Source organism: Pseudorasbora parva, chromosome 3, assembly GCF_024679245.1.
Source record: "Pseudorasbora parva isolate DD20220531a chromosome 3, ASM2467924v1, whole genome shotgun sequence".
NCBI classification, from domain to species: domain Eukaryota; kingdom Metazoa; phylum Chordata; class Actinopteri; order Cypriniformes; family Gobionidae; genus Pseudorasbora; species Pseudorasbora parva.
The window spans coordinates 28,703,564-28,715,800 of NC_090174.1; the positions used below are offsets into that span (position 1 = coordinate 28,703,564).

Sequence of the window (12,237 nt, forward strand, 5' to 3'; positions counted from 1 at the left end):
GAAAATCTGTTGCTTTATAAAACAAAACATTATAAATGGACCTTTTTTTCTTTTTTACTTGTCTTAAAAAAGTCAAAAGATCCTATGAATGAACAAAACTGAAGTGCAAATACTCCTCTAAATAATAGTTCTAAAAGTTCTAATAGCACTAAAAAAACATACCGCTATAAAACATAATTTCACCCACTTGGTGAATGGTATTGTTGTTGTTGTTATTTTTTAATAATGTTTTGTGCACTATTTTCGAAACTGCTGAACATTATTTCCACAGTCAGACTGAACTTTAGGGCTGTCAGCTCTTTCAAAGGTTTCTAAAACAAACTGGGAAAAGGGAAAAAAAAAATGTGTCCTGAAAAATCCCAGCATGATGATTCATTCATAATGACTTTGCTAAGTAAGTAGTATTGGAAAGTGAATTTTTGATTCTGCGATCTAGTGACCCTGGAAAATGTTTTAGTATGAGGTTTTGTTCGGCACCTTATTGGCACGCAGCTAGCACTTAGTGCTCTGTGACTGATTATGAGCAACAACAACAAAAAAGCAGAATGTTAAATGAATCTACATTGAGTCACATGAATGCAGTAAAATTGCGTATTGTTGTTTATTATACTTTTTGTGATGGGTGAACTAATGGGAAAAAAAATGTTTTGGCATTATCAGTTGCCAATTAGCAAATACAGAAAAACACATCTAAAAATAACCAGCCTAATGTATTTTATGTATAAAATTGTTTTGTTAAAAACCTAAACATATTAGTTATTACTGCAGTTTTTAAGAATACACAAATAATTCAGGATGTAAGAAAGAGTGATATCACTCATCGTGTGTGACCATTTTCATATTCATTAATTTTTCTAAGACATTTTATTATATAATATGATTTTAGATCTTGTTTTGTTGTTTGTTGGTTTATTTTCTTGATATGTTTGTGACCTTATATTGCAAAGCAAGAAGAATTTGACAAGCATTCGTTATATAAAAGGTAACAGACCTAAGGCCATTATGAATTATTATTCTCAATAAAGGAAGAAGCCACAAGGATGCCCCAAACATAAGATCTTGTGGAACAGATCTAAGAAGCTAGAAGGTTTCCATCTGCAAAAACTTTTTTTATCCAGGGCTCTATATATTATTTATAAATACTTTATTTCTATATCACTGTAAGATTTTCCCACAGTTTCGGATGCACATACGACTCAACTATGTGAAGAACTTTTTGACAGTGCACAACAATTTAGACATCTCAAAAGCAGACTTCCATTAGTTACCGGAGACTTTGAGATTAGCAGCTCGGTGCGGTGCATATTGAATTATGCGATGGCGTCGCATCAATCAGAGAGCAGTGACGCGCATTCAGCGGACTGAGCAAAGTAATGAAGCCCTAAATCTCCCTGCGGGTTTGCTGTGGCGCCGTTCATCTTGCAGCGTTTTAATTGATTTCGGACTTGCTCGCAAGTAAAGGTGATATGCGTTGCTGCACGTGGACAGCTAATGAAACCGAGGTTTACGCTGCATCATACAGTGTAACTAAAGCGAACATGTGGAGACTGTGGAATATTATGTCACATTCATAGATAATAATGTACAGACTCATACAAAAGCACAGAAGAGATGTTGGGTAACTGACAAGTATAGTATAGCATAATACAGTGCAGTTCACTATAGTATAGTACAGTACATTACACTATAGTATAGTACAGTACATTACACTATAGTACAGTACAGTACAGTACAGTATAGTATAGTATAGTATAGTATAGTATAGTATAGTATAGTATAGTATAGTATAGTATAGTAGTAAAATAGTAATGGATTCCCTCAGGAATATATTGGTTTGCAGGGAAGATACATAAAAGACAAAATTCTAACCACTTGTGAATTTGGATTTTATTTTATTGTCATTCACTTTTCAATACTATTTAGCCATTGATGATAATATAAATGGCTAAGTACTATTGAAAAGTGAATTCTTGATTCTGTACTCTAAGTCTTTTACTGACCCTGGAAAATGTCTTGGTTTTAGAAAAAGGTTTTGTTCCGCATCTTATTGGCACGCAGCTGCACTCACTGTTATTATGGCTACAAGCCCTACAAACAAAAAATTCTGCTGGTTTTGAATATTAAACAGAAAAAATATATTTGCTTATTGTAGCTTATAGCATATGATTATACTGTAGATGGCGAATTAATTAAATGGGTTAGGCATTATCACTTGGCAATTAGCAAACATACACTGGAAGACATTTTAAAATGAACCACCCTATAATGTATTTCATATAGTAACTTGTTTGTTTAAAGACCTAAACATATATAGTTATCACTGCAGTAGTCAAGAATACACAAATAATTTCAGGATGTAAGAAAGAGTTAAATCACTCATCATGTGTGACCATTTACATAAATCTTTTTAAGGCATTTTTTATGTTTTTTTTTTTTCATATTTGCATCAATCAAAATATTAGCTATTTTCATGGCAAATCAAAAGATTTTTAAAGCAACAAACAGACGTATAGCAGCATTGCAAAATAGAAACTTAAATGATAAAAATGATAAAAGGTTTACAGTTTGATATTGTTGTGTTTAAAAATACAAGTTACTAGCAAATTGCTGCATAGCGAACAATGTCACATACCGGTACATAAATTTACATCCTTGTTTCAGTTACAGTTTTTGTTTAACAACTTACATTTAAAACACCAGCAGCTTCATAATTCCGGTATGCAAAACACAAAACTCTCTTTGAATAATGTTAACCATATAGACTTTTTTTCCTTTATATTTTACTCTATTTTACTCATTTTACAAATTATATATCAACCAATCTAAAACTGATAGGAAATTCCCAGTCCAGTCCAAATTTGCCAGTTTGACCAACAAACTGACACCACAATTAAGCTACTGGTTTCACAAACAGGAATACATCTTCATTGGTCAGTCAACATCTACAACTGTTGGTACAGATGAGACAACAACAGCTGTCATCCTCATATGTTTAACTGAGTTCAGCTCAATAATAACACACCACCTACTTACACAGTAAATGTAAGTGTTAAGTAATGTACAACCACTTCCCTTCCCGGCTCTCAGGATAATGGGCTCTCACACGCATACACCGTTTAAACATAAAAGTCACTATCACGCACAAAATTCTATAAGGTTTGTCACAAAGAAACACACTGTTGATAGATAGATAGATAGATAGATAGATAGATAGATAGATAGATAGATAGATAGATAGATAGATAGATAGATAGATAGATAGATAGATAGATAGATAGATAGATAGATAGATAGATAGATAGATAGATAGATAGATAGATAGATAGATAGATAGATAGATTTTCCAGTTTATCTATTTTTTTCCCCAGCAAAATCCATCTTGACTGCAACAGATAAAAATAAAACAGAGGGTCAGACTGAACTAAGTGAAAACATTAAGAGGTGTGAGCGATTCGAACCAAACAACTTAAGAGGCACATTGGGTAAGCTGAAAGTCTCTTCTCTCACTCACTGAGTCACAGCTCTGCTCTTTGTCTACGTCTGTCACATTGAACTGTTTTCTTTGGTCTGCTCTGAATTGTTCTCCCATGAGACGGGATGGCTCATTGGTCTTGCTCCTTTGTGCTAGCCTCAGAGCATCACTCCGTTCCTGCGGCTTGTCAATACTGTGATCAATGCGAGCGCACAGCTGAGTCCTGTGATGGCGGATCTCCTTGCAGTGCGTTTTGTGCCCTGTTAATCAAGTGATGTTTATGAATTGCTCATGCATTATGAATCTCGTCTGCAGTAACGCAGACAAAAAAACATTTTTCGCCGGAAATGGAAAACATTTGCTCCAGCAGAGAATACTCCTCGTTGTATTGCTCAGTGCAGTTTTGTACTAAATAAAAAGTGCAAAATCAAGATTCAAGAATTTCCACTTGAGAAATCGCCACTTCACAATAATGATTCTCACGGTAAAACAAAAACAGAAAACAAACAAAACAAAAAATATATATTATATTATATATATATATATATATATATATATATATATATATATATATATATATATATATATAAAATCAACAACTTAAGGTTAATTGCTTAAACTTGTTAGCAAAAATCCAAGTGGTGTTCTAATATTTATTAATCATTTTAATTAGGCTACTAATAAAAAATTACGGAATTACAGATTACAGATTCTGTAAATGGATGAATACAAAAAAAAGAGTATTGTTAAAATAATAATAATATTAATAATATTTTTTTTTAAACATTTTACAGTGCGTATACATGTAAATGCAAGCTATATTCAAAACATACTCCAACAACTGCACGCTAATCTCGGGTTTCCATAATGAACCAGCAAATATCTAATAGTAGTATACTACTTTGGTTTGCGATGCGTGCTACTGTTCGCAATCATACAATCGCCCGTGTATAATGGAATGGAGTGAAAAGTACGAGAAGACAAACGAGACCACGGTGCCTGAAATTCGAAGTCCGTGTCGGAGCTCAAGTACAGCTGACACTAAAGCAGCACAGCATCCATCAGACGCGCTCTCGGGCACGGCAGCGCAGGTATTGTCTTGCTCTGGCAGCCAGATTAACTTCCTTATCGATGCGATCTACAAATGCATCTCGAGATAAACAAGAAACAACTCGGCGCTCGTCTAAGCGCTATCAAGCGTTTGATGACTAGAGGTAAGTCTCGAGACTTGCACGCTGACATTAAAAAGCAATAATTGGATAATTGGCCTACATATTTCCCGAAGGCAAGTGATGCTGATACTGTGGGAATCACGCTAAACTAAAACTGCTTATTGTCTACAAGAGAATAAAACAATATTTAGAGTAGAAACAATATAGCCCAGCACACACTAGGGATTTAAGGCAATAAAGTGTGTTAAGATAGTGAACATAATACATAATTACTTTGCAACTCAGTTTAGCCCGAGATTATAATACGATATAAGTCTTGCTAGACATAAAGAAGCATCCACTTCTCGCGCGAAGCTCCTCAAGAATGTAGCACACGCTGTAGTCTCGGGGATGTGCCTAGGACAGCATTAAAACATAAATAAGACACCAGCGCAAAGAAGAAACGCATTCCACCTGCTGTGTGGCCAAAGTGCACTAGCATTGAATGTGATATAAGCTACGGCCAAGCCATTCAGTGCTGAAGTACTTCAGCACCAGCACAAAGGACAGCTCCACTGCATCAAGATAGAGATCTCACTTCAACACTCAGTGAACGACTCACCTCCGAGAGAGCAGAGCAAGGTGTAAACAAGCAACAGGATCTCCAGGCGGCCCATCCCAGACCTAAACCCTTCCAGCCACCACATCGTGATAAACTGACTGTTTACGCCCCGACGGCACGGACGCGATTTTTATATCGCTACGCTTGTCCACATTTTCAGCTCTTGCAACGGACCAGCTGTTCGCGCATGACGTAATAGCGAAGAGGCTATTCCGAGAAAGCCCCGCCCCATCTCTGCTGTGATTGGAGGTTCGCCACACATCCATTCAATTGATTGGCGGATGAGAGCGTCAGTCAAAGAGACTGGCGTCTCGCTCTGTCCTGGTAGGAGACATGAGCGGTTTGTCCGACAAATGAGCAGCATTTTTAAGTTTACTTCCTCAAGAACCAAGTTACAGCGATGCTGTTCCATGCCTTTAATTTCCAAGAAACGTTTTTTATGACTGTCATCAATTTAATTTACAAACATCAACTTGTTGAAATAGGCCAAATTTATATGCGGAAAATGAGTTGAACCCATATATTTTTACTATAGCATTATTCATTGTATTACATCGAAGGTAAACAATAAGGTCAAATTCTTTTGCAGTAATGAAATTTGGTTACATTTAAGATAATGTCCATTAGATTTCGTAGAACCGATCAACCTGTCGAAGACGGAGGGTAATACTGCCATCTATTGGACGTTGTCTTAAACAAATATCTCAATCTGAAAACTTTCATCCAGGAATATAAGGCCCAATAAAGCACGTACAAAAATTAAAGCTTTACTTACAAACATTTTAACAATGGGATAGCCATGTTGAGACGGTGCCGAAACAACCAAAAATCCAACGTATGCTAGGCTAATTTTTTTGTTTTTTGGCTGCTCAAAAATACTGGTTCAGAAACGAGATTGAACAAAAATGTCCGAAACACAAATATCAGCTGCCTGAATCCATGTTGAATAGTGTACTATAAAAAGTTATTGTAAAAATCGTAAACGCGGTTTTATGAGTGATTGGCCGTTTGCATCGGAAACCGCTGATAAAACTCCGTGTATGGCAACAAACAAACTTACCGTAAGTTACCAACATTTCGTCAAGGAATCGCTTTTCTACTAAGTTACTAGCCTATATGACAACAACGTTTACAACAACATATACAAAATTTAAAAAACAAGGCCACACAAGGCCCGACGATATACATTTGTGAAAGTGAACCAAATTTCACTTACCTGTTAGCTAACGTTAGGCTGAATTCTTTCTGATAACTTTGGGCATCTTCTTGGGACAGTTTCCACTGAGATTTTAATTATTATTAAATAAATTATTCGAATGTTAACCTTGACTTATGAATGACGATAAAACATCTCAACCGTTGCTAGTCAGGTGCACTGAAGTTCATACGCTATTTCTCTCGTTTAGCCTTCACGCTTTCACCGCGAGGTGTCGCTCCTTCCACATCTCTGAACAGTAGTGCAAGATGCACGGTTGTCCTCCATTCTCTGTAATGATGAAACGATTAAACATTTGACCATTTCCATTCTTGTAATTATTATCTTCTTTGTTATTGTAATTTAATTTATAAATGCTCATCATATGCTCCAAAAACAGTAAAGAATTAAAATAAAGTAAATAATTAAATCCCCCACTGTTTCTCATATTCCATTCAACAACTTTGTATGCGCCTAATGACTGACTGATGTGTGTACAATATTTGAGAACATTTAAGAATGACACTATTTATGATCGTCTGATGATGTTAGTTTTCACCCTGAATATAAACAACATTTGACTAAATATGTAAATATATAAGGAAAATAACCACTCTTGAGGTACAAATGTAGCAAAATCATGGAAATCTGGAAAGCCAGTGAATTTTCCTTAAATCAGTGCAATACATTGCATTTTCTAAACTGCTAATTCATTGTCACCTAATAAAATATAAGAGGGAAAAACAAAATGATGTATTTGTTGAAAATGCATAGAATAATGAATTAGTCTCTCTTAGTCAAACACCATCACTATTTTTGACCAGTCTTAATAGTTCCCAGATGCCTCTCTGTAGGCCTGAGGACCCATCATGTTGTTTTACTTTGGCCAGCTGGCCCCCCCACAGCTGCTTGAAGCTCACGTGCTCGCAATTACTGTTGTCAGACCTGCATGAATGTCCCCACAAAGAAAACCCAGTGTGTGTGTGTGTGTGTGTGTGTGTGTGTGTGTGTGTGTGTGTGTGTGTGTGTGTGTGTGTGTGTGTGTGTGTGTGTGTGTGTGTGTGTGTGTGTGTGTGTGTGTGTGTGTGTGTGTGTCTGAGAAAGAGAGTAGGGTTTGTGGAGGACCACCCACATTATCCACATGCTTAGTCAGCACTTGTGATCTTTCTCATCTTGTCCTCTGTGCTGCTCAGACTAAACTAATAATGACTCCCCACAAGCAACCGTAACAATGTGTACACTACCATTCAAATGTTTGGGGTTAATGATATATAGCATATTATATATATAATATATATACTATATATATAATATATATATATATAATATATATATAATATATATATATATATGATAATTAGAGAGAGGAGAGAGAGAGAGAGTGAGAGAAGAGAGAGAGAGAGAGAGAGAGAGGAGAGAGAGAGAGATGAGAGAGAGAGAGAGAGAGAGAGAGGAGAGAGATGAGAGTGAGAGAGAGAGAGAGAGTTATAGTTATAAATATTCTTTTATTAAACACAGTTTTGCTCAAAAGTAGCCTACATAGGCATAGAGAAAAGTCCAGTATAGTGGAGAGCGGGGCACAACTAGCGCTTCTTTTTTCCACACAATTTCACACGTCTGTTACAAATTTGTTGTCTTGTTTAATTAAGTGTATACTTCTTTCATTATTTATGGCAATAGAAATGAAGTGAAATGTAACAATAGGTGGGGGCATGTTGTAACATGATGTGAGGTGAAAGTTTTGACCATATGACATTTGATCTAATCAAAAAATTATCCAAGACAATCTAAAATATTTGGTCAATAAAATACTATTGTTATTGTTTTTCATACAAAATAATAGCACTTTTTACAAATTCAAAATAAAATATTTTTGAAGTATGAAAATGAACACAATGCAAAACACAGCTAGCATAGGTCGAAACAATGCAGACAAACAGATGAATAAATGCATTCAGACCAGGGATGGAAATTAGCACCCGCCACCAGCCAAATGCGGGTGATTTTGAGTTGTGGCGGGTAAACTCGCTTCACCTACCGGCCACCGTGGCGGGTAAATAAAAATAGCATACTGTTTCCCCTCTTTATAAACTGTGTTCAGTGCATGCGAGTGCGGCGTATGTCCGAATATGACCAGTCGTTTTCGCCGTCATTACCCGGATGTAGTGCCAGAAGACGCGAATAATAACCATAATAACTCGCGCGCACTGAGAGAAGATCCGTCACTGTCATCCGGAAGCGCGCACCCGTCTCACAGCGCGCAAATATTGAGTTATCTTTCGAGTCTTGTGCTTAAACAGACAAACTCACACAAAAAGTATGCCAACATGTTCATCTTGATGAGTATTCTAGCAGACATAGTCTGAATATGCCTTAAGTGAACTTTATACAGTCGTGAAAGATGACGCATATCCCTCTATTAGGTCTTAAAGGGGAAGTCGCCTTTACTCTGTTTAATGTCAAACAAAAGGACATCACGCACTGCTCTTGATTGAATAGCTTTTGTAAGTTTATTAAGGATTAATCTTTCATTTAAACAGTTAAATATGCAGTTATTTTACATTTGATTACTTTATTCAATTTCTGTACATTTCTGCAGGCCAGTAGACCTGTACATTATTATTTAATGTACACGTGTGAGGTCAAGTTAAACATTTTAGTTTGAATTTAATTTTATACTGTGGGTTGTTGCAATGTGCTAAATAAATATTTGCATAATTTGTAATTGTAACTTTACTAAAAATCAAGGCATTGCAATTGCATTAATTAATATTAAAGTTTCAAATAATAAATCACAGTCATAGCATTAGCCATAAATGCAATGGATAATTGGCTAAATTTCTTTTAGTGCTTCGGTTTCAGCCAAGAATTTTTATTTCTGTGCATCCCTACTGACAATGTTCTGCTCGGTGTGTCGTCAACACGCTTCAGGAGATGCCAAAACTAATAGTTTCATTGTTGGTACTAAAAACCTAAAACTGGAAGCCATAAAAGATCACAAATCATCCAAATGCCACATCCAGGTTAAAAAAAAAAAAAAAAAAAAAGAGCACACAGAGCCCTACTCATTTAATGAAATGTATATCAGTTCATGGTTTGTGTGTGTATTAGAGTGAAAGAAAAAAAAATCAGTATTTCATTGAGATTTGAGATTAAATAAACAGCTTAAGTATTGTAGAGCTTGTAGTATTAATTTTCACGTGCAGTTACACATTGTCGGTTATAAACAAGAAAGTGGCTGGTTAAAACATTGAGTGGCTGGTAGATTTTGAAATCCACCAGCCACTGTGGCCGGTGGACAAAAAAGTTAATTTCCATCCCTGATTCAGACATTCAGAAAAGCTGAACACAACACTCCACTCCTCCTTCCACACACAGCATCCCACAACAGGAGACAAATAGGCAAGCCAGTATGAATGCTTTACATTTCTTGAAATAATAATTTCTGAATATACAGATTTCCCTTTATTTGTCGTGGTTTCTCAATAGAAATTCATAAAAGATAATTATGCCAGTTGCATTGGTAACTGTATAGAATTGCATAATGGGGGGGGGCATGTTTTAACGCACTGTACGTTCCTCATCTGAACAACTGCAGATAGTGCAGATAACTTCTGCTAGTTAGTGAAGTTTTAAAGAACTGTTAAATAACAGATATCAGATTTGTCGCATTTAAAAAATACAAATAAAAAACAAGCAAAAAACAGATAAAAAATGTACTTAAGTATAAGAAATTGACTTTTGCTATGGTTAAATAAATGGTCAGTGATATATACCAAAGATTTCAGAATTTTGGCAATTTATCCAAACATGTGCATTGTCAGGCGGAACTGACGAAGCCAAATTATCAAAACATGGACACACTTCATGTTCCAGGCTGTTCAGGAGACCTGTACCATGATGGTAGTTTAACAAACTCAGGGTTAAAGGATTAGTTTCGAGTTGACAAAACCAAACCATTGTATTAAGGCTTTGTTGATCCCATGATGCTGATCATCAGCTTTCTTTGTCAACTCAGGCTTTGATCCTGAGTTCAGGAGTTTAGCTGTGACATCAGTAGTGAACAGCCAATCACATTTTGAGCTGTATTCCTCAAAATCTGGACGGCCCAATCACAACATATATAGAGTTGGCGGGCGGGGCCATAATGACAACGGCCGAGTTGCGTTTGCGTGCTTCTAGTAAACACAGGAACTGGCGAACGGCGGCGGTCTTTCGAATCAGCTTTGACCGTGCCTCCGTAAGACTTGGAGTTAAGCTTTTCTCTGAGAAAAGAACAAAGAGCGGCACTGAAGTCATTCTTAAAAAGGGAAGATGTGTTCGGAGTTTAGCCGACCGGATACGGCGAATGTTTAATCAGTCAGCGAGCTCTGCTTCACCTTCGTTGCTCTGGTTGGTGTAGCGCTATCCTATCGCGTGCAGAGGGAGTTTGAAAGACAACCGTTTATCCCGCCCCTCGGACTGAGCCCGGTCAATGGTGAGTTTCCAGACCAAACATCTTGATGTGGGTCTGGCTTGTCAGGCTAGCTCAGAAGGGTATTGAGAGTTCCTAGACGACACTTGCGGGCAAATTAAATTTGCATGCCGCTAGGGTGCATCTAGATTTCTAGGCTAATGACTTTATGCAAGTGATGTTATTTATATGACTTGTGTATTAATTTTAACAAAGTGCCTATTAATGATTGATTAACTAAAAAGATAAATATGTAATTGATTAAAGGTATAATAATTACATAAATTATATCTAAATCATTTTTTATAAATAAGCATTGTTAAAAGCCAGACGCTTTAGTCTTTAAAAACCATTTGCTATGCAGTGACCTTTAATTTGGAGTAGAAACAGGGGGAGTGACTTTATTGCATCAGAGGTGTCACTTTACTCACAGCTGATTGGTCCAATTTCAGATTGAGATCTCTAATCCAGAACATAACCTGCCCCAGAGCAGGTTAGCTGTGGAGCATAAATTACAATGGTGATGAACACAGCTAAAAGCCAAACCACTTTAATGGTACCTAAAACCCAGGATTGGCACAAACTAAGCTTAAACAAATCTGGCTAGCCAGCTAAACCAGCTTCATGGTACAGGCCCCTCAGGACTTTACATATCCTTTCCACAGATAAAAAAAATGTCAACAGTCATGGTTGATGTTTATAATCCGATACCACAACAATTTAATTCAAGATCGTTCGTTTGTTCAGCCCATTTTAAGCAAGCTTCGCTCAGCGTCTTAAACTGAAGAAAGTGGCAACTGTCTTCCTGCAAGCAGTAAGTAGCAATGTATCTACTTATTTCCTGTTGAAACAATTTCTGATTCAATTGAACGTTTAGAGAGACAGCATTGTCTAGATAGATGCTAGTACAGTAACAATAGGAAACTCCAAGTAGCCTACCATACCAAACTAAATAGTGTGTGTGTGTGTGTGTGTGTGTGTGTGTGTGTATGCGCGCGCGCGTGTGTGTGTGTGTGTGCGTGTCTAATGACAAAGGGTAATATTATGTTGTATTACAAAATACAAGCGTAGATACTTTGCTTAGATCGTTCACTCGATCCTTCTAGCAAACGTCAGCTTTTCCACCATATAAGTTAAAACGATAGTCACTGATTTGACAAGGATATTCATTTTGTAAATATATTTATATTTTTGAGAACTGAAGTATGGCGTTTCCTATGATGTTTTTGCCTAATTGTATTTCAGATTAAGGCTATATCACAGTCACTGCGTAACGTTAGCCTACATTGTTACTGACAAACGTTAATATAAACATGCAATATCCTAATAATGTTTTAGAGCTCG

The 12,237-nt window shown here is 36.5% G+C and overlaps 1 protein-coding gene across 1 annotated transcript in view; it reads right to left on the reverse strand.

Moving 5' to 3' along the window:
- Positions 1 to 5,444, reverse strand: part of tmem8b (transmembrane protein 8B) — a 183,356-nt gene extending 177,912 nt beyond the window's left edge. Inside the window, exon 1 of the mRNA XM_067438293.1 lies at positions 5,246 to 5,444. Within this exon, the coding sequence (XP_067294394.1) occupies positions 5,246 to 5,330 (85 nt within the window). The 5' untranslated portion in view covers positions 5,331 to 5,444. The remainder of the gene's footprint in view (positions 1 to 5,245) is intronic.
- Positions 5,445 to 12,237: the final 6,793 nt, after the last annotated feature.